Source organism: Microtus pennsylvanicus, chromosome 2, assembly GCF_037038515.1.
Source record: "Microtus pennsylvanicus isolate mMicPen1 chromosome 2, mMicPen1.hap1, whole genome shotgun sequence".
In the NCBI taxonomy this organism is placed as follows: domain Eukaryota; kingdom Metazoa; phylum Chordata; class Mammalia; order Rodentia; family Cricetidae; genus Microtus; species Microtus pennsylvanicus.
Genome location: NC_134580.1, coordinates 54844019 through 54869025, shown reverse-complemented (window position 1 = coordinate 54869025; position 25007 = coordinate 54844019). Strand labels below are relative to the sequence as shown.

General features: G+C 30.9%; 1 protein-coding gene across 1 annotated transcript in view; it reads right to left on the bottom strand.

Moving 5' to 3' along the window:
* The window catches only part of Csmd3 (CUB and Sushi multiple domains 3), a 944903-nt gene that overhangs the window by 597064 nt on the left and 322832 nt on the right, over positions 1 to 25007 (bottom strand). Inside the window, exon 7 of the mRNA XM_075961035.1 lies at positions 5645 to 5956. Within this exon, the coding sequence (XP_075817150.1) occupies positions 5645 to 5956 (312 nt within the window). The remainder of the gene's footprint in view (positions 1 to 5644; positions 5957 to 25007) is intronic.

The window sequence follows — 25007 nt, the reverse complement described above, 5'->3', positions numbered from 1 at the left end:
TACAGTCTTATATTCTGTATAATCTAAAATCTCAAAAATGAATACTGAATAAATAAATGAGAATGAATGTATAGTACTCAGTTGATATGAGTTCTAGGTTCTCCTTTAGCCTCTCCAAAAAGTAATCTATAAAATTATGGTGTAATAATACATTATCTGAGATTTAAATAAATGAAGAAAAAAGCAGATATTGTGTGTTTTATTATATAGTTACATATTTAAGCTTTCATTGAGGTAAATTCTTAGTTGTTTTTCTTTAGTTCATAGTGGTTTAGAGTTAGTTCTACAGAGAATTGTGTATATATACTAAGAAATAATTTCAAAATGTATCTTATAATCAAATTAAATAATTCTAATAATATTTAATTGTGACTATTAAAATGTTATTTTAATTAAAATATATGAATTTTTAATAAAATATCACATATTTAAGTTTATTTACATTAATATTATCTTCCTTTAAACACAGTTTAGCGATTTTAAACTGGTTTTGGATTTATACTTCTATTCATCACAAATATCCACTGAGAGTATTTCCTATAGGTGCAACTAAGGTAAAACAATTACAAACTTTCAACTCCTCATCTATCTTCTAGTATTAGTTCAAGAATGAATTCCATTTGACTTGAGTTTTGGACTTTTATTTCCAAATACGTTTTATTCATGCACTTGCTTCAGTATCTTTTAAAATACTGTAAGGAAAATGTTTTTTAAGTTAAATTTCAGTTATTTCAAATATATAGAGAGACTACTTAGCCAGATACCAGTGATGGACAGGGTAAATTAGCAAGGAGGAGATGTTTGGGGAGGCAGGGTAAATCAACACTAGAGACGATGCACTAGTCTGTGGCATGGACTGCACTGATCACATGCTGTTCATTAAAATTCTACAGATTTAAATGTCACGATAATAATAAAACAACTAGCATATGTTAAAAACTTAGTCTGAAATCGTTTTTCTTAATTTTTTAAAAAATATATTTCTCTAAGGCAGCAGGAATATTTATTTGTTTATTTGTTGTGGCAATGGTCTCAAACTCATTATTTTAAATCAGAAAGCTAAACAAGGAGAACAGAATGATGTAGATTTCTGTGCTTTGAATTCAGTGCTCCCATAGACTTTCTGTTACTTATATTAATGTGAAAGTACACTTGATTACATAGGAAAAGCATTTGGAATTTGTTCCTAGGGAGAGCATATAATAACGATTGATAAATAACTATTTGTAAACTATCCATTAATTAAAAAAAACTATTATTTATAAAAATGGACATAGCCACAGGAAACTTAACTTTTCACAAATATATATATATATATATATATATATATATATATATATATATATATGCACTTAAGTCCCCTACAACCAAGTGTCCATTACCAAATTTCAGCTTTTGAGTCTTGCTGTGTTTTTAAGTACCATGCATTCTAACTAAAGATACTTCAATTTATTCTAACAGTTGTAAAAGGATATACAAATATCTACTAATGATTTTTAAATTCACCAAAATAAACTAATTGCAATAGGCATACAAAAAGGTAATGAGAAATAGAAAAGTATCTAGTACTGCACATCATTAATTTATGAACACTGAAAACTACACTACACGAAACTTTCCAATGTTTATGCTCTAGGGCATAATTAACCTCAGCTAAATAGCATGCACTGTACCATCTCTGGATTTCTTAAAATAAAATTGATTGACTTTATAATTCATTCCTGTTTAATTAAAGGTATATTTTTGTTTTGAAAATATGTACAAAACCTGTCAAAAGGCTTTTCATTCTTAGACATTTGGAATTTGAAGCCATACAGAAATTAGCACAATATGAGTGTGGTTTCATGGGAATATTATTTTCTTTATTACATTTATTTTTAACAAAATAGTTAAAATAGTGAGAAAATAAAAAGTGTATTTTTTTTAAAGAAAGGAACCATAGTTATGGCAGTATAATGACCAATACTCATTTTAATTTCAGCAATTTAAGAGTATATTTAATTTTTATTTTAACAGACATTTTCTGGATACATACATGGTACCAAACTACACTAGTAAAAGTGAATGCAGTGAAGAAGAACGAGGATAGTTTCTTGGAACATTGTATCCTAAGAGTTTCTAAGAATTCACAAGGTAAGTCCTATGGTTAGGATTTACCTACACATCCCAAAAGCAAGTTATGCTTAGATAGTTTAATGTTTCTAGAGATGACAGTTTCATATCAGGAGATGAAATTATAATCATCTATGCAAATGAAGGATGAGAAGTTGCAGAGCCCCATCGCATTGTAAAAAAAAAAAATCTTTTAAAAGAAAGTCTAAAATGACAGTAAAGAATTCACTGTAAGGTGTGTATATGGTATGTGTTTATGTATGAATGTATATATATATATATATGTGTGTGTGTGTGTGTGTGTATGTATGTATTATATATTTAGAACTATATATGTAATGCACATGTAAGTATGTTTATATTAATTAACAAAAATGTTATGAATTTGAAAATGTACAGGAAGTGGCCTATGACAGAGTTAGAAGGAAGAAAAGGGGAAAGTGGAAAACAAATCATTTATGAATAAATAAATCATTTAAAGTCGATAAGAAGCAAAGCATGGTGTGTTAGCCAAACTTGAAGACAAATCATATTACAGTAAAAAGACAATGAAAGAAAGAGAGGGAGAGAAGAAACGAAGGAGGGAGGAAGGAAGGAAGGAAGGAAGGAAGGAAGGAAGGAAGGAAGGAAGGAAGGAAGGAAGAAAAAAAAGAAAAGAAAGCTGCAGTGTTTGTGAGAGTTTCAGGAGATAAATTTTGAGACTGAAGTAATATTCCGCTTATGGGTTTTCATCCCATCACTAAGTGTGGGCCCGATAGGGGCTGTCCTATAAAGGAAACTATAGAGAATGGAGAAGAATGTGAACGGTTTGGATTGTATTAATTCTCATTTCAATGATTCACATACACTAAATAACCTGTTTCTAACAAGTATAAAATCTCAATACACCAGTTTTCTCTATGAACTAGTAGGAAGAACTTTTTGAAGGCAGAATACATGGCTCCATTAACATTCAATTTCTCAGGAAGTACTCGGGTGTTTAGTATGAACTAGAAGAATTTCTTTTCAAAGACCAAGCCTTTGACATCCACCAACCCCAATTTAGATATTTAAACCTGCTAGGAATCATATCACTGAAAACTGTTTAATGTCAGAAAATGTAGCTGTTATTTTAGGGTTTGTCAAAACTGTGATTCCCATGGGATAATAGGAGTGATACACGTTTAAAGGAATATTCATGGCTAATGTGTGCCTTACCCTATCAGCAACATTTTTCTAAAGCTAACAAATTCAATGGATAAACAGAATCAGATATGTTTTTGGATACTGGAGTTAACAGTAGGACCAGTATAATTGAATTCAATTTGGTACAAATATAATAACTAAATGGATGAAAATAATAATTAATTAAAAGAACGTTTAAATGCCTTCTGCATAATCTTTTCTCTATTGTGGCAACATAAAAATCATGAAGAATATTTTTCATAGAGTCCTGTATAAAATCATCACTTAAAAATAAACATAGGAAGGAAACAAGTCTTTTAAACACCACTAAAACATTCTGACAGCAGCTGATACATGACTTCAAATTTATCAAGGTAAACATCTTGACGTTAAAATTTATATGAATAGATTTAGTTTATATAAGCAACCAGTTTTCAACAAATACTTACTGTCAGTATTTACTGAGTTTTCAATTTTAAATCTGAGTAGCAACTATGCTAGTGTATTAAAAAAAAAAAAACTATTGGTTTGTAAATCTATACTTTTCCACAAAATGTATTGGTAAATTTGGACAAAACTTAATTTTCATAACTTTTTATAGAGAAACAAACTTTAAGTCACCTTGTTTCCTCTTTTGAGTGATATAGCTATTATGGCTAACTTTATTCCTAGTAATAAGAATTTTGGGATGAATTAAATATGATTTTAATATCATGTTTTTCTCTTATGAGTAGCAATATTCATGGGAAAATGTGAATAGAGAAAAAGGATAATCTTAATAGAATGCTTTAGATGAAATTTCTATGTGCTAAAATTTTCTTTAGATTATGATTTTAAGAACCATTGCAAGTACTTCTAGGATAAATTCACATGGAAACAAACATCCTTTGGAGATGTGGTTCACTGGATTTTCTATCCTAAGCACTTATGTCACACAATCTTGATTTCTGTATGTTGTCAGCATTGGTATTAAAAAGTGCATATATCATGATCTGCATAAAACACACACAGGCACACTACATACACCACATGCAGATGAAAGAACATCTGTGAGTCTGAGAAGGAAAATGGGATGTAACATCTATTATATTTTCAATGTGTTCAATAGATATATTTTCCAATCATCCATATCTTGATAGAAATGATCTTTTTATTTTTGATACTACTTTGAGTTTTTTCTCTGTATTTAAGCATTATATTGTTTAGAAACCTAAAAATCTGTTTCCTGTTTTCTGCAACTTTTGAAAAGTTAACTGTATTAATTGAGGTAAAATTTTACAATATGTAAAATTTAATCTTTCTTAAAAATACAATCTAAATTAATTGTTATTTTTTACTCTTAATATCACCCATTGCTGTTACTTTTTGAAAATTAAAACAAAACGATTTACATATGTCAGACAATGATTAATAAAGAATAGCATCATGAAGCATAAAATAACATCAGATTTAGTTCCTTTTTCTTCAGATATTTAATTTTCTTAAGTACTAAATAGTACTAAATAAGACTTTTAAATTTTATGCAAATATTTAAAATTCTTATGGGGTATACCTTCTGTGTCTTCATATATATGCAATTATTTATAGAAAATTGTATTCTGATTTTTTTCTCAAAATTGAATGTTATGGTAAGAAAAACAGGCATTTATCCTTCATTTGTGCTATCCCTTCTACTTTTAACCCTCCCACTAAATCCTTTTCATTGTACTTTGATTTTTTTAAAATTTCTATACTTCCAAATTATTATAATTCAGTTCTTATTATCTACATTGTTCTTTGATGGAGGAAGGTCATTGGCTAATAAAGGAACTGCCTTGGCCCATTTTATTGGTTAGGACATAGGTAGGTGGAGTAAACAGAACAAAATGCCGGGAGAAAGAGGAAGTGAGCTCAGACTCCACAGCTCTCCTCTCGGGAGCAGACGCCTCAGAGAGACGCCATGCCCCAGCTCCGACCCAGGATGGACTTAGGCTAGAATCTTCCCGGTAAGACCGGTGCTCACAGATTATTAGAGATGGGTTGATCGGGATATCAGAATTAGCCAGTAACGACTAGAGCTAAAGGGCCAAGCAGTGATTAAAAGAATACAGTGTCTGTGTAATTATTTCAGGGCATAAGCTAGCCGAGCAGGCGGCTGGGGTGTTGGGGACACAGCCCCGTCGCCGCTCTTATTACAACAGTTATTCTACACCAAATTAATTTTTTAATTCGGCAAAACTATAAGAAACAGAGGAAGCCATCTGAGAGACGAATTGTTTACTTCATTCTCTACACCTGGGCTCTCTTTCAACTCCTTCTTTAATTGGAAGCATCACCAAGTATAGCTTTGTCTGTAACTAAATGGGCACAAGTAAAATAACATCGATACCTCTATGAGTAACACCTGCAAGTTCTTTAGTTCTTTCTATCTGTTCAGCATTTCGTGGTCTTCTCCTTGTACTTTGTGTGTCTGCTGGATGAGGAGAGAGCTGGTCCTTGGATGTGTTGTGATCCAGACCTGAATCTCTGAGACTTGTCTCTTGCACTCGCTGCTCCTCGGAAAGTCTATGGCTGCTGACAGCTGTAGCCCTGGATGCAGTAACCTCTGCAGGTGTGCTAGCAACAGCAAGAGCGCCAGTGGCAGTCCTGATATGCTCCTCTAACTCACCAGTGGAGGGAGTGTGGGTCAATGGAGAAGAACCTGTGGGACACAGTAGCACTAGATGCTAACTTTTTCTTTTGAAGTTTATAGGATTTTGATAAGTTTAATAAATTATATTTCTACTATTACCTTAAGGATAATCAACACGGTGAAGTAAAACACAAGCACACCACTAAAATGTGAAATCCTCCAGACCTCCCCCCCACGATTGTTTTTATCAATCTATGAGTGCAATTACAGACAAAATAAAACATTCTAACAGAATACATTAAGGTGGACAAAACTGGAGGAGAAAATTCTTTATGAAACCCTCCATCAATGATTTTCTTTTTAGTTCACCAGATGAACTTTAGTAGACACAGATTTGACAGAATAAATAATTATGTAACCACACTTTTCTCAAAATTATGCTTTGCAATATCTGGTTTCATATCAGTTCAAATTTCTGGGAAAATATCAAGCTTTATTATGTTAGAAATGCAAGTGAAAAAGAAAAATTGAAATCAAAGCATGAATGAAAAACGAAGTGGTGAAAAAGTGAGGTGCTGAAAGTATTATGTGTATGTGTTCATCTTAATCTTGTTTGCCAGGCAAGGATCCAGCCAGGGAAGACATTCGAAACCATGAGCACTTTTCTTCTTATACAGCTGATAAACTGTCTAAAAATAGCTAGCATTTTGCATTATTTAGATTTAAATTTTAGTTAAAGCAATTCTAAAATGAATAAAAGTGAACAAATAATTTCATTTATAAGTGAAAGCAACCGATACTCAATGGAAATATTTATAGGGATAGATTTTTCTCCCAACAATTATTTAAAATAATGATTTGTATTTCTAATCATAATTAGTGTATTGTATGAATGAATACTGATTTATACACATGCATTTATAAATGTATGTATTTTACTACTATTTATTTTAGCTGCAAATATAGAACTACATAGTTCACTTCTAAATTAAATTTCTAAATTAGGATTTCTTTTTAATTAATATTTGTAGAGGTTGTACATTTTTATTTGGCCTGTTTGTTATTTAATAAAATTTAATCTTATTGTAGGATCATGGAACTTATTAAGGACATATTTAAATGAATCTTTAAATTATTAACAAAAAATAATAATTCAATTTTGTAGGTTGAGCCATTAGTAATACTGAAAGGTTTAAGTTTCTGCATATTTTTAAAGTAAGTGAGTGATTTATGATTTATTTTCTGATATACTTCTAAATAGCTTCCATTTCAGTCAACTATGCTTAACTAGGCCTTTTGACAAACATATACAGTGTTGTTTTAACATCCTGAAAGTGTAAATTGTAGCTTGTTCAAAAAATGTCATAGATATCTAACTTGTGTTTTTCTTTTCTTGTGCTGCTCACATATTAGTGGGTGTGGTAATTCTGTTTGCATAAAACTAAAAAAGTAAGGTGGACAAATATAAAACCATTATTTTTAGGCAGGAATGTGTAGATATGATCACCATGGACTTTTCCAATATGAATATTCATGCTCAACAATCTCATTATAGCCTCAGATGAATTATATCATATTATAAATGAAGGAAGCAGAGCAGAAATATAAATGCAAATTAATAGATCATATTGTCTAATAAATGTATTTTGAAATATCAAACAGAAAACTATTGCTTCCATGTTATTGGGGGAAGATTAGAATCCACTGTATTACATTGCCTATGCAAATATGCTATGCTACTTACTAAACTAATATTTAATGTGGTATTTTCTCTCTATTTCTATGGACAAACAGAAACTGCTCACATGACACCCATGTTGCAATGTTGAGTCCTTTCTCTGACATGAGAGACTGTGAAGATGAATGTAGTTAAGCTTTCTGCTGTACAATTCTATGGAAGCCAAATGGAAACCTAATACTTAAACATTTGTATTGTTTCACTATAGCATTCAAAAATCAATTTGATTTATAATTTTATTTTTTAAGAGTGTATGCGTGTGGGGGGGTTAGTGTGTGTGTGAGTGTGTGTGTGTGTGTGTGTGTGTGTGTGTGTGTGTCTGTCTGTCTGTCTGTCTGTCTGTCTGTCTGTCTGTGTGTCAGATCACTTAGAGTGGAGTTACAAGTGGCTTTGAATCCTGCCAGGTAGGTTCTGTAACTGAATTCTTGTATTCTTTAAGAGCTCCGCTGTAAGTGTTCTTATCTACTGAGCCACCTATCTAGCTTCAAGACTTTCCGTTTTAAATAAGTAAATCAACTAACTATAAACAAGGCAAAATGAAATTATGAAAAATAAAGAAATTTGCACTATATCTAAAGCATGGCATGTGAGCTGAAAAAACACAGCCCACTACAATGCTATGATGATTAATTTGAAAAGAAAAGTGCATCTGAAAAACATTTTCTTGTTGATTTTTGATTCTTGAAAACAGGCTTTGATTGCAAGTCTAATTATTCCTGAAAGTTTCTGATTGATTTCCAGAACCAATTTCTCACAGCACCCAGGCCATAGATACAAGTCCAGATTAAACAGGGAATTTGAAAACAAGTTTGATATAATTTAGAAAAAGGCTCTTCAAACAATCCAGTGTTGAAGGCTTGAACTTTAATGTCTATCTTTGATCAATGGTGATAGTAAAATTTATTTCGCCATTACTCCAAATATAAGAAGATTCAATGATTAAGAAAGAAATACTCCATTCCTTTTAAACTAAAGTATAGACAAAAATGTTTTTCCATCAGGTATTTTATAAATCAGTCATGTTTTAGCAAACACCGTACTCTTATTCCTTCCATCAACATACTAAAATGCAAACCAAGTGTAGATATAGATATTTGAATACCTGCTACAGACTTACATCTAGACTTGACTTGTGTCTAAAATAGAGGAGGCACTCAAAAATACACAAAGTAAACATAAATGAATGAATTGATTTAATAATAATATTGGTAAAATCAGATTATCATTAATAAGTAGGATATTTAAATGATATATTACTATAAACTTTTACCATGGAAAAGTCACATTTTTAACACTTTCATGGTTAAAAAAGGAATTCCAAGCGGGTATAGGAAGCAGATTAACTGTGACCTATACTTTCAGAAACATCACTTTGAGAAAGTGTGATATTTGAACATTTAGAAGCAATGCATTGAACATTTTTTACATGTGATAATATAATCTGCTATAATGATGGGTTTACTGACAATATTAAGACATCTCTAAATTGAAGAGTAAATATAATTAATGAAATAAAAGGAAGAATTACATTTATCATAGTTAGATCTTTTTATAAGAGCCCTACCTAATCCTCTAATAAAGCAGTGGAAACATCAGTTAGCATCTTATAGTATATAATTGTAGTTATTTACATCAAACATAAATCATTTCAGAATAATGATAGTGGGACCACTTTAAGTTGAGAGTATAAGAAACATTAAATTTTTCAATCATATAAATATATTTTAAGTATGTAAATGAATTAAATAGATTTAATAGCTCAAAATCATTTAAAATGTCCACACACATGTGGCAACTGTCAATGTTCATAAAGTCCCTAAAATGAAGAGCAGTTACAAGGCATTATGAAATATGTAAAATACCTTATAATTGAGTTCATCAACAAGGCAGTATTAAATATATAAAATAGTTTGTCCTTTCTTAAATTTAATGTTTAAATTTTTTCTTATAAAATGAAGTATGCTGTTTCACAAATACAAAATGATTGGTTTCAACAGCACAGAAAAACATAACAAGACATACAACCAAATTAATGGAAGAAATGTACATTCAAAAGACCTGCTCATTACTCAAAATAATCACGTATAAAAACTGTTTTTAACAAAATTAGATTGTCTTGTAATTAACCTGAGTTATATTTTAAAATACCATGTTTATAACACAAAATAGATCTAAAAATATAAATTTATTATTACTAATAAGACATTCCCCAGCATAACAAAAGAAGAATGGAATGATACACATATACAAAACATGCTTATACAAATCATAAGTATGTCACATTTGGAATCATGACAATGGGAATGATGTATGCTATACATGCAAGTTCTAATATTCAGAAATGGTATGTACAAAATCCAATTTGGACTTATAATGCATTTTAATAAAATTATTCTTGTAAAAGTTTTATAACATTAACAATAAATACATAAGAAGCATAAGTCACTATGAAAGTAAAATTTATAGAATGAACAAAATTAAATCTTATAACATGACTGGATTTGATTTTTTTATTAAATTTTGTTCCAATTCCAATTTTATGGCACACTAGTTTCTAATTATTGTCTAATTTATCAAGAAGTTAAGAAAAAATATCCTCTAAATATGAGTGTTCAGACCCCAGATTAAAAAACAAATGAATGCATTAAATTTGCCTTTCCATTACAAGATCATTCCCTTAGCTTTTTATTTATCTTTGATCGTCCTGTCATTTTCTTAATTTCAGTATTTTTCTCTGAATCATGTCAATGAAACTTTGTAAAGTAAGTACAAATATTAAGGGCATGTAATGGTTAAAAATGTAATCAACATTTAAATGAAAAATGCAACAAAACTTCATATATTCATTCCCAAAACAAATGAAAAAAATTAAATCAAAATACTTTTAGTGTTGCAATTATCTTTGAGTCATAATTTACATATTTTATTATTTTTCTTCATGGAAGCTATTTTGTAGTTTTCTTTTTTCCTAAAAAAACTATTTTTATAGACTTATTTTTATTATTTTATGAGTGCTTTACTCTGTACATGTATATCTGTGTATCAGACTCATGCATGCTCTCCCAGGAAGTGTAAGCCTCCCCTCAGGTTCTTTGCAACAGTAAGAAATGCTCTTAGCCACGTGTCTGCTCCCCAACCCTGCTTTTCTTCCTATATATAACATCATTTACATGAATCTTTCATGGGAAATGCAAACACATGAAACTTGGTGTTTAAAATCAAAAGACGCCTTTTTTTATTATGCCTAATGCTACTAATTTTATTAAGCATATAGTAGCATTTCACTAAGTAAGTAAGATCGAAGGTAATTTGTGTTTCAAATTGCAATAATTGCAACAAGTTCAAAGCTGTATCTAATATGGTCTAATAAAATTCATCTGCCAATAGGATAGCAACAACATCCAAATTAGAGAAGAGACAAGTAAATTAAAACAGAAAATCTTTAAAATGATACAAAGTAGTGTTTTCTTTTAATCAACTATAATTTACACAAAGAAGCATTTAAAGTTATTATCAAAACAGAATTAATGTATAAATAAGCTTTAAAAATAGTTCTACATTAATCTTATAAAGTTATATTTTAAACTGAAATAAGAAACTAATTTTAAATCTACATTAAATATTAGATATATAAAAATCCTCATTAATATAATTTATCCAGATAATAAATTCAAAATACCATTATTTATGTTTAGTTTCTGAGGTGCTATGGAATAACATGCTTATCATGATGTCTGGACAAATAGGTAGGTACTTACTAATTTAAAATGTAATGGAGGGCTTGGAATGAAATGCCTTTCAGATTTTGAATTGCCAAATGTTCATGTTTTTAACTTAGCAATAATTAGTTTTATATTGACTTGACTATTGCTCATTGAATATAAACTATCTCACTGATACAATGACAAAAGTGACCAAATATTAAAATATTTTCCATTAGAATGAAATTCTTGAGAATGTACTTAACAAGCTTACTGGCACATTTACTAAATCAATGCTTTGAACAAAATTTTCAAAAATGAATATTAAGCAAATTATTTTCTGTGTCAAGTTGTTTGACATCCAAAAAGAATCCCATATTCTGAATTATTTGAAATGGTTATGAATTCACATATTAAATAAAGAAAAATTACTTCTGAAAACAGTTTGTAAAAATATCAAAATGATCATGCAGCATTCATGAGACAACCGTGTTGATCACAACGAAACTTTTGCATTTAAATAAATATATGAATAATGTGATAAATAAGATATTTATCAAAATATATGAAAAAAGGATTACTTATTACATCAAAAGCAGAATCAATGAAACTGTTTTTGGAATTTTGAAAATTTCGCCTCTATTCTCAAATGATCATTTATGTTATCATGTGTTGAGTACCACTAAGCTGCAGTGACAAGGGCAGCTCCTCATTATCCTCATTAACTCATTTTTAAAAGCCTCCAGTGTACAGCACTTGGAGAAATTCACAAAACATGAGTTGAAGTCTTTGCTGTAACTAAGCATAAATGTCTCTCAAGAAGCCACAATGGTGACATTGAACACTTACTGCACAGATTTTGAACAATATTAATGGCAAGTCTTCTAGCGTTGCATACATTTAGCATGTCTTGCCACATTTTACTTCAACCATCTTTCCTCTGACAGCTTAGACCTTGTCTGAAGCAGATCTTCTCCTTGAACTAGAGAAGCACTTGCTGTCACATTAACCCCAAACAAACAAAAACATAACTATATAGCTATGTATATGTGTGTATATTTACGTGTGTATATGTATATGTATATACAATTAAATATTTACCTTCTATTAGTCATATGATATTCATGTAAAAATGAATAAAATATTTAAATAAATAACTCCAAAGTATAGATTTTAATCTATATGTAGTTATAGTTATTTGCTGTTAAATGCCTAATTGCTAATATATAAACATTACTAAGAAAAATGATCTCTCAAGATATGTCCAAATCATACAAACCATATATCATGCAACCGAGTTTATATTCCACATGACAGAATAGAAGAATAATAAGAATTTTATATTGGATTTATAAAAATGAGTGTGTAAAAACAGGAAGAAGTAAATGTTCCATTAATTTGAAAATTTCTCTTGTATAGTTCCTCATATTGGCTCCACATTTCTTCTTTCTTTCATTTAAGATACCTGATTCTAAGATAACACATTTTATGATGCTATTTTTTAATTTGATGATAAAGCAGGGGCAAATAAGGAAAGTTGAAACTGAGTTTTTTTTTTATACTAGTAATGATGGGAAGAAGAAATTGGGGTCCTTTCTCTAATCTCTCTCTCTCTCTCTCTCTCTCTCTCTCTCTCTCTCTCTCTCTCTCTCTCTCAATGCACCAGGGACATGGCTAATATTATTTTTTATAGATATACCTGTTATTTTTATTTCCTTCTATATATCACTTCCATTTTGATAAGAGAAAAGACATTAATTTTAAAAATTTCAAATGTGACCTTTGTTTCTTTGTTTATTTTGTTTTTCCATACAGGGTTTCTCTGTGTAATAACTCTGACTGTCTGGGAATTCGCTTTGTAGACCAGGCTGGCCCCAAAGTCCCAGAACTACTTCTGCCTCTGTCACTCAAGTGCAAGGATTCAAGGCATGTGACACCAAAGCTTATTTTTAGATGTCTTTTAGAGTAAGCATTGCTCAGGGTTTTCTCATATTATGTAATTCAAAAGAACCAAACATCTGCCCTTACTTCACAATTTGCTTTCCACAACTTTTTTTAATCATTGAAGTTTCCCTTAGGTAGATATGTTTAGCAAATTTTGGAAGATGTGTACTTTAGAGAGGAATAAGAAACTTAATACTTTCATATTTAATGATACTTACTGAGATCTGATTGATCATAAAAGAATACCTGATATTGCACAATTACTATTTGATTAAAAGATCTCGTCTCGCTATTAGTGGTTGGCTACAAGAGACATATGGGTGTATAGGAATCAACTAACATTCTGGAGGAAGATTAGTATAGAGTTGACTGTGTACAAGTTGCTGAGCTACTGGCAAGAATTGCCATAAATTGGCCGAAGAAATGGAGTCTTATTTTCCTCCACTAGACACTGTGTAGAACATTGTGTTGTTTATAATAGGAAAGTTATACTAGGAGAATTTGCATGAAAAAACATTGTCTTAGAAAATAGTATATAGGAGGGAAACTGCAGAAAGGGTTATAAATAAATTAAATATTGTTAAAATGATGGCAGAGCTTTACATGGCTTACATTTATCAGTAAGTGTGCTTAGGATTTCAGCTTGATTATTGGACAGAGGATGTTTAATTTTACTCATCACAGAAAGAGAACTGAATGACAGGATCTTTTTTCTCTTCTTTCTATTTCACAGACACATATTAAGTACCATACGCAACACAAGAATATATATCATATTATAGAAAGAATCTGTAGATTCCTTTCTAAGAAGACTAATGGCAATTTAGAATGATTTAGAATGTTGGGATATGTTCTATATTAAGTATTCAGAGAACTAGGAAATATGCCTAGAAAATTATAAATTATGCTTACATAAAGCACTGAAACATTTAGGTGATCAGCATTGTTTTTCAATTTAAAATATTACAAGATTATTCCTGTTAGGAGGAGAGAGAATATTTTGTAGGGAAAAATTAGAAAAGTTTCCAGCAGGGGAAATACCATATATATTCAAGGCACTGCAAATTTTTTTGGCAGGGTAGGAAAGGCGATAGAATGATAATGGACACCAAACATTGAAGTGTCAAGACATTTCAACTTTGCTTCAAGAGTTGATGAATGCCTCAATGAAGAATCTCAAGCAGAAGATTGATGTGACAAGATTGCCCTTTTGGAAAGAATGTTCTAACTATAAATTGAACGTGGCGTTACAGACATGTATGACTTGAGGACAGGACAATATTGAATTCATACATATTGTGGCTAGTGATGTGAGATTATCCACTGGGTGCCATCTGTAAGCAGAGGCTGCTTATTTGTTTACTGGCCACCCAGATCTGAATCATCACACAGAAGCTATATTAATTACAGCACTGCTTGGTCAATAGCTGAAGCATATTTCTAGCGAGCTCTTTCATCTTGAAATAACTGATTTCTATGCGTTTGTGTATTGCCACGAGGCTGTGGCTTACGGTAAAGGTTCTCTGTTCCTTTCTTTTTCAGCAGCTTCTTGGCATCTCTGACTTTGCCTACTCTTGCTCCATATCTCTGTTCAGATTTCCTGCCTGGCTTTACTCTGCTAAGCCATTGGTCAAAACAGTTTCTTTATTAACCAATGGTAATAAAACATATTCATAGCATACAGAGGGGAATGACACATAATCTTTGAAGCCCTTAAAATTAAATACTTAGATTGGATAAATATAAATATAGAACATATTTAAATTTGAATGTCAGGAAACCTGCAACTAGTTTTTGTTGTTTGGTTTCTCCTTGTTTAATTTTGAATACATGTATATTCTCTGCAATATTTGGGGACATTTGTAATGAAATATTCATTATATATTTTAAATTAGCTACTAAACATTAAATGAAAATATAATTTTAATCCATTCTATTGCTAGTTCTAAAAATATCTTGCACATATAGTCAGTAAAAGTTAAGTAAAAAATATTGATCCTTTGAAAGAGAAGTGTTTTGCTTGATCTTGTTACACACCAGGCATGAAGACATCACAAGGACGAAATTTTTCTGAAAGCTTCTTCTATTAATCATAAATAAATAGAAGAAGTGTGGAAAATGTGTTTGTGGTCCTTTATGCTATGAAAATGTTAAGTTACTACCTGAAGATAACTATAATGATAAATAGAGATAACTAAGTCATAAATTACTTAAAATCCAATGTGTTCTAAAAATTTAATCTTTGAAACTGATATGCAGGATAAGTGTCAACAAATACTGAATACAGCTTTCCTATCTCTAATTATGCAGTAAAATCTTTTTGGATTTTTAGTCTTTCACAAATGATACTAAATAAAAAGAATAGGATTTAATTATCCCCCCAAAGTTTCCCCCCACCACACTTCCTTATGCATATAGAAACACACATATACATACATACACACAATGAGCATTTGTTTTATTCCATTGGACAGATACCATATTCTACATAATAATCACTTAAAACCCAATCTGTGGCACCTAGGGCATTTCCTATAACATAGATGAGAGATTACACATATGACTTCCCTGGCTCTATTCAAAATTAAATAATTGATTAGATATATTCTGCCCACTTTTCCAGACATTTGTAAAGAACTTTTAGATTCTTATGGAACTCAAGGTGTGAATTAAGGAACAATTTGCTTTACCTACTCTGACCCCACAACCACCTAAGTAGAAGTTTCTTCTTGTTAACCATGAAGAATACCCTCAAATGTATTTAATGTAAGAACAAGTCACATGCATTTTGTATCTACATTGCAAATACATATTATAGCTTCTTTACTTATGACTATATAATAAGTCCACAACACAAAGTTTTATTTTTTCCAATAATTTAGTTTCTACTTGACATATGTCAATCTTATATATTATATTTACCCCTTTGATATTTTCAATTTTCTCTTATAAAGTAATTTTAGAAATCTAATGGTATTTTTAAAATTATTTCTGCCCACCAAAGTAATTAAATGAATTTATGCTCCTCAATTTTTCAATCATACTTCTACTTGGGTTATTGTCTAACATTTGATATGAACCAAAAATCTTCAAAATTGCGGTTCCCTAGCTGTACCTGTTATAATGACTCTTCTAAATTTTATAAAAATTTGAAAATCAATGCTTATTCTGTATTTCATAATTTCACTTTTGTTGGAAAAAATTATTAACAAAAGAAACAAAACATGAACTAAGAATCTTAGTCTTGATTCAAATCCTTTTATATGTATTACATGATGAATAGTGATTATTTACTCAATATAGTATCCTGTATAAAAATGTTAGCCTCTGTTGACAGTAGTTTTGTTTACTACTATCTTTATTAATCTTTATTATCCTGATATGTGTCCTTTGATTCCTTCTATTCTCTGGCAACTTTATAGCAAAGGAATTTGTACTTTGTTGAAATTTGTTTTTTGTTTTGTTTTGTTTGTTTTTTATGATAATCTAGAGATAATGAGATAATCATTTGGTTTATGTCTTTGTGTCTATATATGTGGCTGGTGCTTTTAGTGATTTATGTATGTTGGCCCATATATCATCTCTGGTGTTAAACTACAGTCTCTGTTATACAGGAATATCATCTTTTTTTGTTGATTCTTTTTCTGCTTGGTATCAGATAATGTTGGTTTAATAAGCATAATTTAATTTGATCCTTCATTTTATATTTTTCAGAATAATTTGAGGAGTATTGGTGTAGGTTTTCTTTGAACATATGGGAAAATTCTCCCACCTCCATCTGTCCATTATTTTCCTTTTTTTTTTTGTTTGAGAGAATTTTTATTACGACTCCTATTTTATTTGTTGTTATTAGTCAATTTAATTAATTTTTTTCATCTTAGTTTAATTTTATACATCATACACATTTAGAAACACACCTGTTCCTTTTAGATTTTATAGTTTAGTGCAATAAAAATTTTTAGTGTGTCTTTAGGTTTCTTTTGGTTAATTTAGCTAAAGAGATTGCTGTTTAGCCTCTGAGTTTATGTACTGTCTAAGGTCTCTATGGATACTTTGTTCCATTCTGAACTGGTAGAATGCAGAATGTTATTTCACTTTTCATATATCTTTTTCTATTGTTTTGTATTACTTTACCTTCTGGTGCAAAGTTGATTTTATAGAGGGCTTCATGGGTTACCAGGAACAATGTGTACTCTTTGGTTTTGGTCTTATTTTCTGTTGATATCATTTAGGTGTGTTTGCACATAGTATGTAAGTTTTGAAAATGATAATATTTTTCTTATGGATTACACTTTGAGATGTATGATGCTGTGGATAATGCTCTTGTATGCAGTAAAGTCTTGTCACTGAAGACTTTTTGCTGTCCGTAAAAGTTCGAAATATCACTTGTTTCTCAGAAATCTAAATACATGTATTTAGATCTTCTTTGCTTTAAAAGTTTCTGTCAGGTGTTTTATTCTGTTGGCCTGCCTCTTTAAGTGGTATGATTTGTTAGGTTTTCTCTCTTTTAGTTTTTGATGCACTTTCCTTATCTTGTGCTTTAAATTCTTTAACAATAAAACATAATGGGAAATTTATTTTTCAGTCCTACTTTCTGTTCTAAGTGCTTCTCAGACATAGATGGAAATCTTTTTTGGCCCCTAGATTGGGGGAATTTCTTCTTTGCCTTACTGAAGAAATTTTTCTATCTCTTTTCTAAGGTATGCTTGTCATATAGCTGGAATTTGAAGGACTGTCCTTTATCATCCCCCAAACTTCCCATTTCCCATTCATACATCAAAAGAAAATTCTCCTTGACCTTTTATGGTTGAATCCATACTTCTACATTTTTCTAAGTTCTGACTTTCTTCTTCCTACCTTATGCATTCTGACAGCAAAGCTTTCATTGAGATTTTTCTTGAGTTTTTCCTTCACAGAATCATTTCAGTTTAGTTTTATGCAGCAATTCTCTCTTTTCTTTTGAAATTTGTTTTCACATATGGAATTGAGTTCAACACTTGATTTTTCTTTCTTGGAGTATATTACTGTCACCATTCAGTTTTTAGAACATAGATGTAATCATTCTTATTAAATATTTGTCTATTGAAAATAAAGATCAGAAGATCTTCTGAGTAATTCATTGGTTTCTACACTGTAATATTGGTAATTTTAGATTGTGGACGTGTCTTAGTTCTCTAATTTTATTTCTGCAGTGACACTTGACCATCTGAAGTTGTTTTTTCTTTTTTGTTATTCCTTTCTACCTTTGTTACTAGAAATCAACTTTCTTCTTTCAGTGTGGTAGTCTATAATGTCCAGGACAACACTGAGTGCTTAGATGCATAAGAGATTTCTTTTTGTAAATCTTATATATTGGCCCTTAAAATGCTTACCTGAGTCTGCCATAAAAGAAATATCTCTAAGGTATTAGGAGATCACATTCACAAGGATAAAATTGAAGTACCAGTTAATAACACCAACACCAGTTGAAAAGGCCTATGTGGACTCTCCAACCCAATACCCAGCCAGTTAAAGGCATCTGATTTTGCCCAGATAAGGCTCATGCCAAACAGATGAGTGTGAAGAATGAAGGATAATGTTAACTATTTCAATTCAATGATGGATATGCTGAAATGTCTCATTCTATAGGAAAATATAACAGAAGAACTAATCTAGGCAGTGAGTGTAAGAAACAGAAGCTTTTGGAGAAATATGTTTAACTTAAATCTGAAAAGATGAGTATTTATTCTTTATTTCTTTTTTCTGCCTACTTTATTTCTTTTTTCTGTTACTATGTGCTTTAAAATAAAGCATCCTTGTCATAAAGTAAATTCTCCATACTTATGGAAACTATAAAATTATTAAAATTTTGTTTTTGACTAAAAAATAAACCTGCTATTGTATTGCATGTTTGCAGTTTAACCAGGAGCTAAGTGAGTCATTTTGAAACTTGCCTGTGATACATAAAGAGATTCTAACTACAAAAAAAAAAAAATATAAACAAACTTTGAGGTTTTCTTAAATACAATTGCTCAAGATAATCACTAGAAAAATAAATACGACTTTTAAACTCATCATCATATTTTTTATAATCATTTCATATGGCTGTATAGTATTTTACATCCCAATATTATATAAGGTAGATACTACTTCATGAATCTTTCCCAAATGGTAGGTAGAATGGCTACGGAATTATAAATATCTATTATTAGTAATTCATTTGTTATTTCAGGAATTTTAAGATCTTATAAGTGAGGCACAAAATCAGGTCCTAGCATTTCAGTTAGTAGGTAGGCATAGGATTTTCTAGGACATCAGGGATTCTCCAAACTTCTTGCCATACCATATGGCCAATGCCAGAATATCTATTAAGATGATCAGTTGGCAGGCATCTTTATGGGATTCTGTAATTTGGAATGTGTCCTCCAAAATTGTGTTCCTCTTTTAGAAAAAAAAAATTCTCCTATAAAATCCAACTGAATCTACACCTCTCTAGTTTTATTGACTATAGAAAATACACTTTTAGTGCAGCAAATAACTTCAAGTTTGATTAAGATTAAACTTAATATAGTGTTTAATGAAACTGAAATTAAATAATATGACATTAGGCAGTAAAATAAGGTGATATTCCAAGTGCACAACAACAAAATATGTGGTAAAGAAAATATTGTTCTATTAAGGTAAAATTATGTATATAAATACCATCTGCTGCAATTTGTCTTGTCCCAGGAAAATGATTTATGATAATTAGAAGCCACTTATATTGTGGCTAAAAAAACATATATGTTTGTCTTCTGTAAATGAGAGTGAGATAATTTCTAATCATTTCAAAATAGATTAACAGATGGACTGCATATAACAATAAATATTGGTTTGAAATTAATTTTAGGTTTAATACAGCTATGATCAAACAAGGAATGAAATTAAGGTCATTTTTCTGTATTTTCATTATTTATACTTAGAATTTAGGTGGAATTTGCTATAACTAATACTCCCACATTGGAGTATAGATTTAGAGTATTTTGAAATTTACCTAGTTTAATAAGCAATGTTAGTTTCACAGTACAGATAAGAGCATTCTCACTTAGATGAAAATCAATATCGACACATGGTAATCAATAATTCTATTCCTTATGAGGTAACCATGATATTATAATGAAATTATAATGCTGCAGACAGACATAGATAACTTAACATGTAAGTACCTGTGATGGTTTATTTTAATTGACTATTTTGAAATAATGAAAATCTTTGTTCATAATTAGATTTACAGAATTCTATCACTACCAATGGTATGAAAGGAACCTTTAACCACCAACCATGATATGTGAATAGCTGCTCAGAATTTTAGTTTTATAACTTATTAGTTATTATTCTTAAGGCCTGTAGTCTTTAGTCCGGGATCCTTAAGTTCTCAACAGTGCCAATGACAATGCACATTTCCTATTTTGAACTCTATCATATTCATGGTATCAAACCTTATATTGAGGTTTTGATATATTTGGAGATTATAGTAGGATACGAGATAAATCCAGTTTCATTAAAATAAAGAAACATATATCTATTCATTTTAAACAATAACCATTTATTTAAAATGCTCTTTTGTCAACATTTTTATACATGCTTCTTCACCAAAAATTGGGTGGCCATAAGACTGTGGGTTATATATAGTCCCTCAACTCTGTTCCATTCATAATTTTTTATTATGTCATATGACTTGAAATGATGATACATCCAGCAGGTGGTTTCTATTTTGTTGTTGTTTGTTTTGTATTTTTGTTTTAAGGTTTATTGTTCATGGCTGTTTTGTTCTTGGGTTTATGCTGGATAAAAAAATGTTTATAGAAAAGCAAGAAATAACATTAAGATTTAATAAAATTTCACGTTTTGTAATTTCAAGAATTAAGAGATGAAATCACGGGCCCAGAAACTGGTGACATTGTATGTGTGGCTCTTTGTGGTGTAGCTTAGCCTAGTTCACATCTGCTCATCATAGCTGAGAAATCATAGTTCATCCTGAGTCCTGTAGAAGGAAGGACAAAAGTTACAGAAAGATGTCAGAACATTGCTTTTATATCACAGGGGCCACCAACAAAAAAATTAAGTTGGTATCGACTGCAATAGCCCAAAAGTCACTGAAAAATGTTAAATATTAGAAACTCCGAGGCTTAAGTTCTCACAGTATGAAAACAGTGGAGAAAGAAAGGTGGAGTTCCTTGAATAGATAATATATAATAGCCTTTCTAGTAGCTTGCCTCTGTTAGCGATCATCTGCTGATGTGTCTGCAGGTGCACATGGTATGTGCATATGCATGCCTTGTGAAAGGAGTTGACAGTAGTGATTGTTTGCTACTTTGAGAGGAAATATGTTAGACAGTAACAAGTAGAAGCAACGGAAATTAACTCTTTTTCCCTCCAAACATCCTAACATGAAAATGAAAAAAAAAAACATAGTGTCTATAAGATTTCTGTAGGCAAATGGACTTCAGGCACTTTGGTAAAGTAAATATCAGAATATTAAGAGCCAAGAGGAGGATCACAGAGTAAGGAACTGCCTGGGATGAAATAGGAATTATCATCAGTATTGAGATTTTTTTAAAAATAAATGTAGATGACTAATTGAAACCAATGTCGCACATAAATACCAGGCCAATTGATTGGAAGAGAAAGCTGAGGTCCACAGTCCCTGAAAGAAACAGATGCTGTGAGCAGCAGGGAGATGCCAGTGTGATTGGGGTGAAGCTGTCTGTGAATAATGCTCTGGCATGACCCAGAGAACTAATCACATACACAGGGAAGTGCATTCAAAATATTCTCCCAGGAGGTTTACACCCGATCTCAGTAAAAAGAACAAAAAGTGGCCATGTCTGAGCCATCAAGAAATGAAAGTTCCAAATTATAGTGGGACATACTCTTCCTCGAGGATTATGATATCCACAGAATGACGTAGTTGTGTTCATAAATAAACTGATATATCATAATAGTGTCTTAGGTTTTAAGTGGTACATAAAGCAAAATTGTTGAAACACTATCATACATTGCACATGACTATGCTAAAAATATCAAAGACAAACTCACTTAAGATCTTAACAGTAGTTTAGAGAGGTAGGGGTGAAATAAATGATGAAAATGTTCAACAATGATTCAGAATAATCTTTAGCTTGTGAAACAGAGAATAGCTAATGCTTAGTCAATGAAGGTGGTTTAGAGAAGTGGACATTTGCTTACAGTCTAATACACAAGTGAGAGATAGACATGCCCAAATACATAAAAATAATTCCCCAAATAGACATATGTATATCTATATATCTATATATGTGTGTGAAAATGCATGTATAAAAATATATACAAAATATATGTAAGGTAAAAACATCAATTATAAATATATATGTGTGTTTGTGCATATATACATATTTACACACACACATATATGCATGTAGCATCGATTAATGAAAGACAAAAGGGATCAGGAGTTTGAAAGATAGCATGAGGGGAGAAATAGAGAAGGGGAAATGATGCAGTTATATATATATCTCAAAAAGATAAGAGAAAGAATAAACACAACAACATAAAAGCTTTCCAAAATTATTGCATGAAAGACAGGCTAAAAGCAGAGATCACATTGGTAATACATGAAAGGTTTTGACTGATTTTACTAACTAGTGAGCTGAATTGATTAATTTTTACTTCAACTGTTTTGAAAATCCACAGTGTGTTTTGACATTACCTTGGATTTTATTTTAACATATCACCTTGGTATTGTATGGACAAATGGCTCATAATGAGGCAAGAGCTGGGAAACAGATCTGATACGTGTGGCTGTCACTGTACATGGGACATAGCTACAATTTCTTTAACAATAGGTGTGTTTGTGTGTGTGTGTGTGTGTGTGTGTGTGTGTGTGTGTGTGTGTGTGTGTGTTGAGTCCAGGAAAACCAGTCTGAGGTTAAGAGCGCAAATTGTTCTTTCAGAGCGGTGTGTTCTGCACCCACTAATCACATCATGATGTTTACACCCAACAGCTCCAGATCCAAATGATCCACTTCCCTCTCGCCTCCATATGTGCCTGCATGCCTTTGATGTGCACAGACTCATAGAGGCAAGTGTAGATAAATATAAATAAAAATAAATGAACAAAGATACTAAAAATGATACCACATTGATTCAAGGTGATAATTAGTGAATACCGAATAATTAGAGAAAACAAATTCTTTTTTTACATTTCTTTTAAATATCAACAGCAGTGTGCTATTATGCTGATTATACTTATGAAGAGACATCAGAACTCAAAAAACCAACACACAAAACATCATATTTCTGTATGACAGCAACATTGAGAAATTTATATACTTTTAATTACAAAATAAACAAGCTATTGTAAGTATGACTCAATATTAGTAAGAAAGTTCCAGTGGTCGCCAAAATAAAAATAAAACCCACAGGCTATTGTACTTACAGCAAACTGCATTACTGGAGACACCTTAGACTTGACTGTAGAGCATAGAGAAATCAATAACAAGCCTATGAGAAAATGCCTTCCCTGTTAGAGACATTTCCTGGCGGCAGTAGTTGTTATGCAGGTTGCTGTGAGAAAAATTTTTTCACAGCTTTTAGTTTTATGTCTGCTTTCTTTTTCTAAGTCACACTCGGTAGGATGATGAATATTTCATTTAAAACTTCATTAGGAAATTGAAAATAACTGAAGAGTTTAAGTATTTAAATTATGAATAATTAAGTTCCCTTAAATAAGTAACTAAAGTAATAATTATAACCATGTTGCTGGGTTTTAATTCATTGAAGAGGTTTTTGAATTCATGAGGACTAAAACAGACATAATCAAACGAAAAGGAGAGAGTCCTTGTCTTTAATCTCAGCACCCTTCAAATTTCTGTTACTGGAATTCTATTGAGGCAATTTGATCTGTGAAATTTAATTTTATATCTTGAATTTTTGTCGTCACTCCCTATGGTGGTGTATCAACATTTGCCATCTCTTTTCTCATCTAGGATGACGTGATGCAAACTCATCCTCTGTCTCTGAAGGACAGAGCAATTTAGACTTCCCTTGTCTCATCGGGCTCAGTATCTACTTCATGAAATCTATTGCAAGAAAGATTTCATTTTCTTTCTTTTTAATTATGTTATCATTATCTATATATTCATCATGTATAACACAATATGTGAGAACATTTTGAATTGGCAACAATGAGATAATTAAGATAAAGTTTATTTGTACAATAACAACATTAATATATACTTTCTCACTACTCTGAGGAGGATGTAATACTCATTATCATGTAAGAGACGTCTTGAATTTCCTTTTTTACTAATAGAATTACTTCATCATTTGACCAATTTCACAATACCCTATCCAGTACAGTGGCAGTCAACACGATTTTCCTGTGTATATATTTGAATTAACTTTAAAGCACACATATAGATAAGATCATGTTTCTTTTCTTCTTCCACACTTGGCTCACTTTGTTTGATATATTCCAGATTTGATCATGAACACAAGTTGATTTTATACTTTGTGTGTTGTAAGCAGTACCACAATAAACATGGTAGTTAAGGTATCTCTGCAAAAAGGAAACATGGAACACATGTACACTTGAATAATAGCCATAAAAGAGAATCTAATCTTATTATTTCTTATACAAATGATGAATATATAGGGACCTTATTTTTAGTGAAATAAGCCCAGATTAAAAAGAAAAATATTGCATGATCTTGGGCATATGTGATTCTAAATGTATTTA